The sequence below is a fragment of the Mus musculus genome, chromosome 1, assembly GCF_000001635.26.
Source record: "Mus musculus strain C57BL/6J chromosome 1, GRCm38.p6 C57BL/6J".
NCBI lineage: Eukaryota > Metazoa > Chordata > Mammalia > Rodentia > Muridae > Mus > Mus musculus.
The window spans coordinates 188,868,399-188,883,931 of NC_000067.6; the positions used below are offsets into that span (position 1 = coordinate 188,868,399).

The following is a 15,533-nucleotide window of genomic DNA, read 5'->3' on the forward strand; positions in this document are numbered from 1 at the left end:
GAAAGTGAGGGAGACTCTAGACTCTTAAAGCCTACCCTCTTCCTCAAGGCTGCATCTGCTCAAGGCTCCGTAAGCTCCCCAAGCAGCACTGCCCACTGGGGACCCCAAGTCTTCACAGAGATGAGCCAATAGGGATTGTTCATTTGTTGCTTTGTTTGTTTCATTCAAACCACCACAATAGAGTAACTCTATTTTTAGAATATTCATGGAGTAGTTCATGATGTCAATGTTATTAAGACTAGTCCTTCCAAAGTAAGACTGTGGTGACCACTGACATTTTAAAAGAAACGTGTTTAGTAGGAAAGAGTATTTAAGCTCAGCAGTATGAAACGTCACATGACTGATCCTTATAACCTAGCTAAGGCATGTATGATCACTATGAATAGATGTGAACACTGGTCATTTTAGTATATTAACATTGATGCATTATGTTTTCTTTTATATAAAAAATCATATTTTGCATGCATTTCTCTTGGAGGTTTCATGTTTATTAGTCTATAATCTTTACGCAGTAAATCTTTTTGTGATCATGTTAAAAATAGCACATTGATTATTTCTTCCAATTCTTCTATGGCTCTTCTTATTTCTAAAACAAATTAGTTTTGTGAACAGGAGTAAGATAAAAATTCCAGTCTTCAGTCTTCATTAGAAAAGAGTTTCTCCAGAGTATTTTATGAATTACCAGTTTGATATGCCACCTACTCAAAGTTTATTATTTAGTCTGTTTAAGGAACATATATATATAATGTATGTAATATATAAGGCATATATAAATATGTATTTATATGTGTTGTATATATTATATATAAATATATAATATATGTAATATAATACACATATGTATAAATACATGTATACATACCTAATACACACATTATACATATACACATATACACATATACACATATACACATATACACATATACACATATACACATATACACATATACACATATACACATACACATACACATACACATATACATATACTGTGGTAGATAGAACTTAACTGACCTAGCAGTGGAGGCATTATAGGTGTCAATAAAGTAAGAAAATTCCCCAACATCCATAGTTGAAGTACTTGTCATGTGTAGCTAAAATCCAAAGCACTCTCAGAACAGACTTAGGTCATCTGGATATTGACTTTGGGTAGACTTTAGCAGGCCAGGCTGACCAACTTAGGTGCTTGGGGCTTTGTGTGTGTGTGTGTGTGCTTGTGTGTATTTTTTTTTTTTTTTTTTTTTTTGGTTTTTCGAGACAGGGTTTCTCTGTATAGCCCTGGCTGTCCTGGAGCTCACTTTGTAGACCAGACTGGCCTCGAACTCAGAAATCCACCTGCCTCTGCCTCCCGAGTGCTGGGATTAAAGGCATGTGCCACCACGCCCGGCTTGCTTGTGTGTATTTTAATATCAAACCAAGAATAATATAAAGAAACAACATGATCATAGAAAGAGCATGGGCTGTGTGGCCAAAGAATGTAGCTTTGCCACTTCCTGGTGGTACAGGCAGTGACCTGGGTGAGTTACCTATAAAGCTATGCAGATTTTGGCTCAAAAACATAAAGAATGATTGACCTCTGCAAGTTGTCTAGGAAATGGTGAAATGATACCTGTGAAGTACTGCGTTAAATGCACAGCAGCAAAATTAGGAAGCAGAGCTGGAAGTCATGGATACTTATTGAAGAACAAAGGAAGACTCTTGGTGACAAAAGACATGGGCTCTGTAGCAGAGTTCTTAATATGTCTGTTTTAAGCAAAGTGGATTTTTCTTTACATTTATAGGTAGAGAAAGTACCTAGATTATTAGACACCAAAATAATGGCAGCAGTACTTATCTGGAATGACAGGTATGAAGAGTCTTCTCAACCCTCCTACTGTTCACTTATTATCGTCTCACTTTTACAATCAGTGTGTTATATGGTATGGTAAAGGCAAAATTGTAACTTGACTGAATCCAGATGCAGTCTGCCATCGCTCTCCATGATTTTCCTATCTCCCTCTTTCTGTAGACCTCATCACTTGCATAGCAATCAAGGTGTAATCAGGAAGAGAGAGAGAGAGAGAGAGAGAGAGAGAGAGAGAGAGAGAGATTTCTTTAACCAAGGAATTTTATGTTAGTAGCCATGCAGGATAAACGTATTAATTTGGTAACTGAAAACATAAGAAGAAAACTCGAGGCTAACTTGGGAGTGGCAGCTGTACAAAAGTAGAAGGCACCTTAGGGGCTGGGGGAACAAAGGAAGTGGACAGAGTTATTAAAACAGAGAAACCCAGAGGTCGAGCCCTGAGCTGGGTAGGGTCCCAGAATTCCAAGGAGGGTATCTGTGCCACTGGCTCCTTGGGGGAGGAAACAGAAAAACTTAGCTGTTTTCTCAAATGGAATTAACTTTGTACTAGACACATCTCCTCTTCCCAAGTGGAAGATTCCTTGCTGGGAAGATGCTCAGAGTGACAGCTATGAAAGGAACCAAGAAGAGAGTCAGTTCCTCTCGCACTTGAATGTCCATCTGGTACCCACTATTGATGGAACCCAGCATCAAACTCCTTGATAAAGAAGAAATGGAGATCTCAATCTCTATGCTATGTAATAAATATATTTAAAATGTTTAAAGAAGGACATTTTATACACAAAATGAGAACAAATGGTTGTGGAAAATCTAGACTTTCCAGACTCCTATTTATCTTTATTCTCCTCCGAGTGGTAGGCAATATTAAATCACCTGTTTTTGAAAAAGAGTTGCCCAACTGGACTCTTCATAATGAATGGTCCACATGGCTGCCCACTGAGAGCAGAACATGCAATCTGTAAATGCACACTGTTTGGGAAGAGCAGGACCATTCCCATGGGCTGTTGTCACCCAATAATTAGGAAAAGGAATGCGTTCTCCTCAGCCTCGTCTCTGGGCGTGTTCAGATACAAAGAGAGCCTGGCTTTTGACACCACACATGGGGTGGGTGCAGCATGTTGTTCAGTGCTGTTAATATATTACATAATCAAGGTAGAAATACTTTCCCAGTCCTCTTCCTTTCATTGTTTTGGTGAACACACTCGAAGCTACCATCACATCACATCTCTGGAAGAGTGCAGATCCTTACAATTCCCCCTCAGACAGCATTTTCTTTTAATGTCATTTTTATGAAAACCGTGGCTACATCTCAATTTGGGAAATCATGAGATGTTTAATAGAAGTTAACTGAATTGTCATAGCAGGTCTGAAGCGGGACAAAATAGAAAACGTAGTCTTCCCATAGAACTCTGATAGGTTTGTTTACACTGTCCTATCCCAAGCAGTTGCTTCTAGAATGCCAACCTGAGTCCTTGGCTGTGAGTGAGTCATTAGAGCGGAAACCTATCATACACCCAATACCTGAGCCATGCAGCAGGCACAGAGACAAGTTTGGCACACCTACATGGAATGTGTAACCGAGTCCATGAGTGGAAGCAGGTCACAATGAAGCCACAGGTCAATGAGGTGGACCTATGATGCCTCTCTAGCTCATCATTGCTCATCCTAACTCCACAGTGATGGTCCCTTGGAGAAACATCAGATTCCCAGCATGAGAGATTTTCCATGTCCCGCTTCTATTTTGTGAGAGGTACTGTCATTTGCTTTGTCTTAATCACCCTCTGAGTTTTGATGGGCCCAGTTAATCTGATATGGCAGCTTGTGTGTTCCCCAGCGTCTGAAGAGGGTGTTAATTAAAGACTTCTAACAGCCTGGAAAATATTGATTTATTCAACACTCTCTTCTCCACTAGAGACTGGGCTGGAAGAGGAGGTCCCTGCTTTTCATTACATTCTCCATCCGTCCAACTCTCTACTTCAATAAAATATAAGAACTGGTAAAGGTGGGGCCAAAGGGCAGAAAATAAGTCATGAAGTCACCTGCCTTTTAGACACTCCTTTGAAAAGCAGATGCCTGAGCCCTTCATGGACACTGGGAACGTGGAGATGTAACAGGCCCAGTTCCCTTCCTGTCAAATGTGCATTGTGATTTTACACCCGGATGAGCAAAAATCTGTTTCCAACTCAACCTCAGATCCGTGAGGCCATCTTAACTGACAGTTCCTTTTCTCTAGCCTCAGTGTTTAATGGTTTATATATTCAATACCAAAAGACAATGAACTGAGCTGAGTTATGTTAGCAACAAAACCTCGACTGTAAAATGACAGAGTAAACTTACACTCTGGGAGTTAGAAGAATATTTTGAGAATATTCTGGATTGCGATAGGTTTTAGGAGACATCAAAATAATACTTGGTCCTTTAAAACCCTCTAACTCAAACTCCTGATCGTGTACTCACCCCGTGGTTTTCATTTGCATACAGTTCTGTTTCATGTTCTCAATTCATCTCCTTTGGGTATGGCTGGCTCATCTCTGTATCACTGTTCCTGAGTCAAAGATGCTGTTTATGTGTGGTTCTCGATGTATAGCCACAAGTGAATTAAGAAGCAATGAGAATGAGAATGCTTCCTGCTTTGATGGGGGCATGATTTAATTAAGATTGATTTTAATGGAGAGAAAATAAGTGGCAGATAAGAAGTCCATAGAAATACTGTTCAACCATCCCGCAGGCAAATGCAAGGTGTATCACTCTAGGTAAATCCCAGGAAGAGCTGTGGGTTCTCCAGCCATGTCTGTCCCACAGTGGGCCAGCTGAGGTACTGGGGCATAGTGATCTCCAGCATCCTGCAGTAGCAGAGGGGTCAACCTTGCTTAGCTTTGTAGTCACCAAAGTCCATCAGTTATCAGAGAGCCATGTGGAATCTCAGTCATATGGAACATCAGTTAGCCAGAGAGTCGTATGGAGCCTCACACAATCCACCTACCACAGTCTTAGGATTCCCCAGCCACCAACCACTGTGTACCCAATTCTGTGGTTCTATGACCAAGGGTAGAACCTGAGTAAAGCTGCTATGCATGCACCCATGATCTGCTCCTCGCTTGGAGGAATAAAGTGCATAAAACAGTTCTCCATGCACTAGAAAAAAAACCCACAAGAATTATAACCTGGTGTGGATTTGCTGAACTATTCCCATGATGGACACACGTGTTTCCCAGCTCAGGTAACCAAATCTCACGGGCATGCCCAGACATTTGTCTCCCAGGTGACTCCAGATTTTGCCACCTTGACAATATTAACAGAGACGGAAAATACGGAGAAACATTTTACTAAAACATAATATATGCTTCAGGGTTATAACTTTCAAATAGTGTATTTGATCCCTTGCATTGCATGAATCTTTCAAGAGAAGGTAATACAACAAAATGTGATCACTGGTTATTTTGTTGTTGTTGTTGCTCCCACAAAATCCTGAAGAAAGTAACTTAAGGGACAGTGTGAGGGTGCAGTCCCTCAGGAGGGGAAGGTGTAGCAGCAGGAGTGTCCCATTACATCCTTAGTGGAGAAGTGAAGAGGTGCGGGAGTATCCTGGTTACATCCTTAGTGGAGAAGTGGAGAGGTGCAGGAGTATCCTGGTTACATCCTTAGTGGAGAAGTGGGGAGGAGCAGGAGTATCCTGGTTACATCCTTAGTGGAGAAGTGGGGAGGTGCACGAGTGTCCCATTACATCCATAATGAAGCCGAGAGGTGTGGGTACTGGTGGTCAGCTTGCTTTCCTGTTTTTATTCAGTCCAGGATCCCAGCCCATGAGAAGATGCCACCCACAGGGTGGGTCTTCTCAGCTCAGCTGACCCAATCTAGACATTTCCTCGCAGGCTTGCCTAGAGACTTGTCTCCTAGGCAATGGTAGAACTTGTCATGTTGACAATATTAAGCATCACAGTACTGTATTGGCTAATTTTTATATCTTTTATATTTGCATGTTTCTTATGACCTGTATGTACTTTTCAACACACATACGCACACACACACATACACGCACGCACACACACGCACACACACACACACACACACACATACATGCATACACACATACATGCACACACGCACACACACATGAGTCAAATACATTTTAGAAATGGCCTTGAGCAGACGTCTAGCACATTCCTCATAAAGAACAATAAGTTGGAAGAAGATAACCTTCTCGATAACCAAGAAAGGAGGAAGGAATCCTAAACACAGTGTCTCTCTCTCTCTCTCTCTCTCTCGTGTGTGTGTGTGTGTGTGTGTGTGTGTGTGTGTGTGTGTGAGAAGCTGTGTCTGGGTGTCACGTGGCTTGCTTGGTTCTTTTGCAGGCGTCCTGCTGACACTGAAGAAGAGTCTCTGCTCTTTGTCTGGTCAGAAGGAGCTCTGGAGTTTACTGATGATACAGGCACTCTGCGGCCTTTTACACTGTATGAGTACCGGGTGAGAGCCTGGAACTCCCAGGGTGCAGTGGACAGCCCGTGGTCCACAATACAGACCCTGGAAGCCCCACCTCGAGGCCTCCCAGCACCACGGGTTCAAGCCACCAGTGCTCATTCAGCCATGCTAAACTGGACAGAGCCAGAGGCCCCCAATGGCCTCATCTCCCAGTACCATGTGATCTACCAAGAAAGACCAGATGCGGCAGCACCCGGCAGTTCTACCGTGCATGCTTTCACGGTGACGGTAAGAACTTAGAATCCATAACAAGCCCTCAGATTATCTGGTTAACAGGTTATAATTCATTTCCTTATCTGCTTGTCACTTTCCTCACTTAGAGCATACGTGTATGAATTTTTTTTTTGTATGTGAAAAACAGCAATCTGGTCCTAGGGATAAGATAATCAGTTGAGTCCGAGCTGTATTTGGGACCGGTCGGCAGACGGGAACTGATTGGTATTACTCCTAGCAAGGAAATGAATCTCTGTACCTTTACAAACCCACTAAATGGGAATAACTCAGTACGTCCCTCAATATTGCACAGGAATGATATCAAGATAAGAACAGGTAATTTTCTAGTATATCAAAGAATTAATCTTACACACATATGTATGTTTATATGCACACAGAGAGGGGACAATAATAGTTCATGTGCTACAAAAGACACATGTGTTCCAACAGGGTATTGATTATTCTGTCCTGAACTCTTACCCCTGATGCATAAAACAATTTCATTAGTTCACCTAGTATTTCCTGAGACTTTTCTTTATGCAAAATACTCATGTTCTATGAGAGATGCAGAAGTGTGATGGGTTTTGTCTTGGAAATTTTTGTACACTATTGTAGAGATGTGAATTTTATGAAAAAAAAATAAGAAAACCTATAGCGCCCACTGCACTGGGATTTAGATCCCACACCCCACCACTGGCCAATCATGAGTCACATTCCAAGAGCAGGTATCATACGGAAAGCATTGCTCAGGGAGATGCCCCAAAGTCAACCAGAAGCACTCAGGCTGGAGAGCCTGTGTGAAGAAAAATGAAATGTTAGGGCTTCAGGAGGTGAATGTCATGGTTTCCAAAGTGTTCTGAGACATCACTGACCAACCCTTGCAAATAAGGAGACGTCTAGGTTGCATTGGATAATAGTTTTTAAAATTAAAGCCATTTGCCTTGTGCTTTAAGCCTATGGAAGCCCAATTTATATGAAAGTTAAGGAGTTCATGTTTGTCAGGATGGAGAAAGAGCACCAGGTTAGTGCGCTGTGATGTAATTCCAAGAGAACCTTTGTGAGTGGACGGTAAAGTATCACATTTACCGCCATCTGACTTTTTCTCGTACGACCCGACAATAAGCAGCACGAGAGAGAAGACATCAAGGCAGATGTCCTCATCTTATTTCACAATGGATATTTTGTTCTCCTTTTTGACATGCTGTTTCTATCAGCATTTCCCCATTTCATTTCCAGGTCCTTCTTTATAAATATTAGTAGCCGCTGTCTCATGTAGAAGCCATCATTTCAGCGGATCATTTGATCTGCAAGAAAATGTTTTTACAATCTGTATTCTTAGAACTTGTACTCTAATCTTTTACCTGCAAAGTAATTTTGGTTAAAATACTTAAATACTGTCATAAATATATTTTCATCAAAGGCACCAGTAACAATGACCAAGCCTTTGTTCTTTCAGCATATGACTTCCATGAGTACACCCGCTAGTCATATATTCTCCCCAGGTCTAATGGAATTCCTTGGGGAGAATACCATGAGTCATTGCTTGTGTGGTCTTATTATAAAATATGATTTAAGGATCCGATGGATGTGAGGACTCTGTCCTTTGTTTGTTCTGCTGGGTTCTATTTATACATTGCTAACATGTTCCTGGAAGAGCAGCCAGCCTGTGGCCTCAGGCTGAAAGCTACACAAGGAGTGCTTCCTGCCATTGCCTTCAACGTCCCCATCCTGACAGTCCCATCATGCAGCACTTTTTCTGCTTTTCTAAAACTTATTAGTCCATATGATGCTGAAGAGACTAGGCAGAATAATCAGGAAATTATAATATCCCTATACCTTATTTTTGAATGTGAGCATTCATCCCAAGTGGCCTTCCAACATTCCGGATCAATGACTCTGAGAGCAAGACTCACCAGAGATTTGGTCGGATTCATCCAGAAAGCTCCATCTGAATTGTTCAAGCAACCAGGGCCATCTTCTATAAAGCCAGGATTCAGACATTCTGGTCACCAGGCCAAATCCCCAGGGCACAGTCACCATAAATTCACTATGGTCTATGACTCTCATTCCCTCCGATTCCCATATATATCGTGTGTGTATGTGTGTGTGTGTGTGTGTGTGTGTGTGTGTGTCAATGAGACAGACAGACAGACAAACTTTGAGCAAAGAGCAAAGGCCACTTGTGGAGGAAAGGGCTTATTTGTAGTATACATCCTGGTCAGAGCCTATCATGAAGAGAAGTCAACACAGAAACTCAAGGTAGGAACTTGGAGGCAAGAACTTAAGTAGAGACCACAGAAGAATGTCCTTACCAGCTTGCTGTCTGTTGCTCACTCTCCTGCTTTCTTAGACACCCCAGGACCAGTCTGCTGCTGAGTGGGAGTGGCTCCTCCCACCATGGCTGGCAGGGAGTGAGTGACTGACTGACTTACCTACATACAGGTCAGTCTGATGGAGGAGGCATTGCCTCAGCAGAAGTTCATCTTCCAAGATCACCCCGGCTTGTGTCAAGTTGACAAAAAAGACTAACCATCACACTATATAGCCAAATATCTTCGTCTAAAACTTAAGCCTATTTTTTATTTGTTTGTTTTCTGAACATGACCTCCCTATATTACTGCAACAGTCTTTAGGGTCAAGCAGATTTAATCATGTTGGATAAACAATCATCGAAAACTATTTTCCTTATCAGTACTCAGTGTTGGGATGTACTATCAGGTTGAGTCAAGCAGTGACTGGGGTACGAAGACGGTGGATCAAATGTGAGGCAAAAGTTATTAGCGGGAGTCTGAGGTTTCTAAGCCCCTCACTACTGGGTGTCTTCTGTCTCGGCATAGAGGACTCCCTTTTAAATGTTGCTCCAAGACTCTTCCTGGATTTACTTGCTCTGGCTGAAATTTTCCCCAGCAAAGAAGTGGTGTTTACTATTAATGAGGCACGGAGTGCAAACACACAGTTAGAAAAACAAATCAACCCCAACTTGTGAAAGACATTCCAAACGTCGCTTATTTGATCCCTTGATAATTGTGGTCCCACATATACTCAAGGGACCACCAAACATCACCACCCATGGTGTAAGCTCATCCCTGGCTTGCCTGGGTCCCCCAAACCCCCAATGGTTTAGAAACAGGTGGAGGCTGCTGGGAGAGCTGCACGAAGCAGATGTGGTGGAGCCATGAATCCTGCTGGAGGTGGCAGTGGATGGAGAACAGGCAGCGGGGGCCCTCCATGGGGGTGAAGAGGAGATATCTTGGCAGGAGGAACAGCAACAGCAGAGGCAGCAGGAGAGGAGAAATGGGGGCTCTGTGGATTTTAATACATCTCTAATTTCTCTACCCAACATCGCAAAAAGCCATCTCTCTTCGAGTCTAAGTTGGTCCTTCTGAAACGCAAAGACCCACACTCTGAGGGTGTCCTCGGATCTTTGGAGACTTCCTTCCTGAAAACAGGCTTCGGTTACAAGTCCTCAAACTTACTCCCCCATTAGCTCTGTGATGGATGAAGCGGTGTCAGAAGAGACGCTGAATTTAGCCTCTCTTGGCATGCAAGAGATCCATGGTGCTACTTGCAGGAACGCTCCTGGCGAGGCTGGCGAGGCTGCCACCACCACTCAGGTCTGTTTGCTTTTGCTCCCTGGCACCTGTCACTGCGCTGGCAGAAATAATTTGGGTTTTAAAGGCAAAGGGGTTTTACCTACAAGCCGGTGCTCTAAGCATGTCCCTGCTTGCCCTACAGATTATAGAACACTGAGCCCAAAGCATACCTTTGCCCAGTACCCTGATGGTATCTCGCTCCATATGTAAAATCAGGCATAAGGAGCTGATGAGATGAGCAAGCAATTTGGGTCACTAAGAGTTGGCTTCTCATCTGGGCATAAAATCCAGAATTACAACACTAGTCTCTACACTCTGGTTGCCAAACTCCCTTTCCCAATGTCAAGGAGGAGGCATTTAAAATTTCCTCATGTGCTTGGCCCAGATCTCCTTACCATTAAACAGATTTGTAGCCAAAACACATTATGAGATACTTCATAATTGCCCTATTATGAAAGGTTTGTGAGTGAATTGATGAACTCAATTCTAATCCCATTTTCGTTTTGGCTTATTATAATGTAAAATATTATGGCTTCTTACGCATGATCTTACACTGGTTGTAGCTGTGACCGTGTGGTGTTTCTCAGCCTTTCCTCTGCAGACCCATTTATTGAGTGGTGGGAACGCTCTGTAAGATGACTTCATTCTAGAAGGATCTCTGTTACAGACAATGGTAGGGAAAACCCTTGGCAGCTCCACCTAGACGCCCTAGTGTGTCTGCCCAATAGAGAGATTTTTCACATTTTATAGTGTAACTAGGTCGTTCTTTCTATTACATGAATAAGGCAGAGCATGTACAGGCTAGCATCATATAAAACAGTGGCGTCTCATTATCAGGGCGTGTTTGATTTGATGTTGCGTTCTCGTTCACTAGCCTTGCATGATCTCCTTTCCCCTACTCCCCTGAAAAAGCTTTGTGTGGCTCCCAGCACTTCATTCTGACCAGCTCCACTACGACTTCCTTTTCTATTCATCAACAACGCCAAAGGTGGGTCCCACAGGGCATTTTTGAGTCACTGGTCATCACCAACCACATCACCTAAATCCACTGGTTCAAAGAGGAGACATCATAGTCATGTGACTCTTCCTTCTTTATTTTTCTGTTCTTTCACTGATCTCAGAATCATGGGAAGGGGTGGGGTAGAGGAGGAAAGAAGGAGAGAGGATGGGGGAGAGGGAGGGTGTGAGGGACGACAAGGAAGGAAGGAGGGACGGGAGATGAATGGTGTAAGAATGACCAGATGTTTATGATTTCATTCATCTTCCACTGTGACTTCCAGGCAGGTGCCTCATGGGAATTACATCTGCAGGATATGTACCGGACCCCACAGAATTCCCATGCCCCATCCTCCTCTGATGGAGGCCAGCCTGGTGACATGGTTGGTTGTTGTTGTTGTTGCTGTTGCTGCTGCTGCTGTTTTGTGTCCCTTTCTGTCACTCTCCTAGCAGTCAAACCAACAGCTTCTCTTTCCTCCCCACCCTCAACGCCAGCACACTTCCCAACCTGTCACATTGATACTGCTTTCTCAGCATCCTTGAGGCCTACAGAGCACTTGTCTCACCAAATGATGGAAGTTTGTATTGTCCATGGTAATCTTTCCTATGAATGTCTGTTACCAGCTCTCTGAGCCAACACCCAATCGCACCTCAGCTTCAGAGCGCGTTGAGTAAGAAGCACTCATCTTCTGTGTTGGGTCATGATCATCAAATCCTAGGATGGCATTAAGAACTTCCAGACCCTTCTCCACCCATGTGTCTAGATCCAAAATAGCCCAAGAGTCTCTTTTTCCATAGGACGCCCCATGCCAAGGGTAGAATGTCAATCACTTCTTCCTTGGGATTCTCAACTCCTCCAAATAATTCTCTAAGATGTTTATCCCTCATATGCCTTCACAGAGTTGGGGGAGAAACGTCGCTTTATGCCCGCCCCCAGGGAGAAAGGAAATGATCAGTGCTCTCACTTATCAGCCAGAGTCCCCTTGTTGATTGGCTTTTCATGAGCCCAGGCATGCTTTCAAAAACACAAGAATGATTTACTTTGTGTGTGTGCGTGTGTGTGTGCGTGTTCGTGTGTATGCTACAGTGTGTATACGGAAGTCAGAGAACAGTTTGCTAGAGTCAGTTCCCTCCTCCCGTCTTGTGGACCAAAGATCCAGCTCAGGTCACTGAGCTTGCTAGCAAACACCTTTGCCTGCGTAGCCATTTCACCAGTCCAAGCTTAGCTATCCTTTTACGTGGCTTACTGTACACAGACCTTCAGAGAAGAGGAGAGCAAAGGCTGATTCTTTAAGATTTATAGTTCCAGTAGATTTCATCGCCACTTACTTAACTTGCTTTGTAGCCCAGGTTGGCCTAGAACAGGTAATCCTCCAGCCTGTCTTTACAGTGCTGGGATTTATAGGCAGTAATCACCACAGCCAGCTCTTATCCTTTGTTTTTCTAAGCTAAGCGCATGACTCCCCACAACGGATATGTTTCACACCCTGTTATATAACTGCATCACCTTATTGTCCCTCTGACTGCTCAATCAAGCCAGGTCATCTCGAGACCTTCCCTCTTCCTTGCTGCCATATCCGGTCCTCCCTTAAATCCTCCAAACTGTGTCCTGACTCCTTCTTAAAGACCATATAGGATCTCCACCGGCATCATTTCTTCTGAGAGGACAGTTTTACCCTTACAAATCATCTTTCATTCGCTCAAAGTCTGAACTAAACTGTCCTGTATCTCACAGAGCCATCGCATTCACGAATCCATTACTGCACTTGTATAAAGCACTATCAATGGCAATGTAGCAAACTGAGACTTTAGATGCCCTGCGATCTGCAATGCTGAAATAAATCAGCAAAGGCAGCTAAAACAGAGGTTCAAAGGGAACAGCTAGACTGATTGGCTGCACATAATAAAACCTTGTTTTACATTTGCTACCACCTGGCAACAAAATTCTGAGTGTACAAATTTCAAGTAATTCCCTGAGTACCAGATTTGGTAGGGTCTCATAGGTTGCAAAGCAAGAATATGATGTTCTCTCTCTCTCTCTCTCTCTCTCTCTCTCTCTCTGCATCTGCGTGTGTGTGTGTGTGTGTGTGTGTGTGTGTGTGTGTGTGTGTGTGTGTATGCTGTCTTCCCTGCCACAGTCAAAGCCCACCCAAGACCTCCACTGCCCATATCATGCTGTTTACCTGCCATGTGTGTGTGTGTGTGTGTGTGTGTGTGCGCGCGCGCCTCCTTTAGATCTCAGCTTGTATTAACAGGACCAGCCCCCAACACTTACTCCCCAAATCACACAAACAGGCATCACCATTGTTAAATACCACACTCTTAGGGCCTGGAGGACAGTGGGCTGGGACACTCAGAGGCCGATGGCCCAAGTATGGTAGTGCTTTCCGGCTTTTAACTCAATTACAGAGGCACTTCACTCAGACACCCAAGAACCCCCAATAAGCCTTGTCTACAACACATGATAATCTAAAATGAGCACGGCAATGGGCCGGCGTCATAAATTCAGGATACATGCCAGTTAGCAGAGACAGCAAGCTGTAAATGACAGTGAAGGGCAGAAGTTAATTGAACTATTCTGCTCTTGTCACCAGTGGAAAGTGGCCACTACCTGAGACAAGATGGCTGCCCCTGAAGAACCCCATTACAGCCCTGCAGTCACCTCCTTGGCTCTGCAAGGGCTGATGGGTGAGGGGATATCATACACAGATGACCAATTCTTTCTGGTTCACAGCCGATCAAAGCGAAAGTCAGCAGCTGTTCAGGACAAGTGACCACTGTAACGGCTATAATATAACCCACTAAATAGAGAGGGAATTGCAGCGGAGCAAGAGGTTAGCCGTGATTATCGGCAGGTGAGTGCTTTATTGAAGTTGAAAGACCATTAACATTGATAGAGTAATTATTTCAACTTGAAAGTAATTACCTTGATGGGTGATAACTTCTCCAGTGTTCCCAGATTTGATTGGGCCAAACAATTGTGAGCTCCTGAAGCCTAGAAAAATATTACAACAATACTGTGATTTCTAAATTACTGGAACCACTGCTGGAATATTCTAATCGTGCCGAACAGCGAAAAGCTTTCGCCTTACACAAGCTGCTGACCTCTCATGGAGGGAGAGACATTTCCTTTTTAATCCAAACGCAATGACCCACACCCACCACCTGTGAACGGTATGTGACGGGCTTGCAAATGAATCTTTTGAACTCCTTATCATTTTATAAGGTGAAACACCTCCGGAACTTTTTTTTTCAACTTGGCTATTATAAAGCAGAAGGTGCTAGCATCCTCAGCCCTATGAGTTGGGAGACGAGCAGAGGAAATATTTTCTGTCTGTGTCTTAGAGGGTTTAAGTTTGCATAAATTAATTATCTGATAATGACACTGCACTGATTGGAAATTCTAGAAGCCAGACAACGTGGATCAGAGATTTCAGGTATTGTTGTGGAATTTACATCTGTCAGTGGCTTTCTTACTTGGCAATGTCGAAGCCCTCCACGAATTTGCTCTAACTAGAGTGCTTTTTACTTATGTACGCCAACCAGACGTCAACAAACAAAATGAAAGTTGGGAATCTGGGCAACGGCTTCTTTGAAACCTCATGAATATATGAAAATTGCATGCTATTTGCAATTGACGACTGAAACATCAGATCTAATCTGACGATCATGACCAAGAAATACTTGGTCATACATTAGTTAGCTATTTGTGGCATTTCTTCTGAGAATCTGAGAATCTACAGAAACTGTAATGGATACAAAGGGAGAGTTTATTCCTCCAGACTGCCTGGCAGGGCTGGAGAGGAATAACAGGCACTCACTCGCCCCACCTAGGCACTGTCTGTGAGCGTGAATGCTCAGGGAAGTAAAGAGGAGCTTAACTCATCTACCCCTGACTCCAACCTCCCACTGATGCACACACCCATCCTAGTGTGCACAAGCCACAGACAGGACAAACAGACATCACAACTCTGAGTCCCACTGTCATCAGAGATAGATGGTACTTCACCCTTCAGCTCTTCGGTGATTCTTGAGGCCTGTATGTCACCTAAGCAGGATTCAGTCATATGACCTGCCAGTAGATCACTACCTTTTGGCAGTATTTCCCAATACATATATATATATATTTTTTTTTTCTAATAAATGCCTTAAGATCTCCCCGGGATAGAACAGTTTTGTACTTGTTGCCTAAGAGCCAATAGGGAATGTTTCAACAAAGCACATAATGGGTTACCTCCATCTCCCTAACTTGTTCTGAGTTCTTTTCCCTAAACAGAGTCATTGCAGTAGCACCACCCCTGCAACCCCCACTCTCAAGCCCAGAGGGTTCTGAGAACTGGCTTGAGTCTGGTAAAAGACAGAAGGTTCAGAACAAGACCGTCCCACTTGGGGAAGTGATAGGATTT

At 43.4% G+C, this 15,533-nt stretch overlaps 1 protein-coding gene across 2 annotated transcripts in view; it reads left to right on the forward strand.

The window, feature by feature from the left end:
• Ush2a (usherin) overlaps positions 1-15,533 on the forward strand; it is a 702,660-nt gene that overhangs the window by 605,561 nt on the left and 81,566 nt on the right. For both annotated transcript variants that reach the window (NM_021408.3, XM_017319869.1), the window contains one exon: positions 6,199-6,553. In NM_021408.3, the coding sequence (NP_067383.3) occupies positions 6,199-6,553 (355 nt within the window). The remainder of the gene's footprint in view (positions 1-6,198; positions 6,554-15,533) is intronic.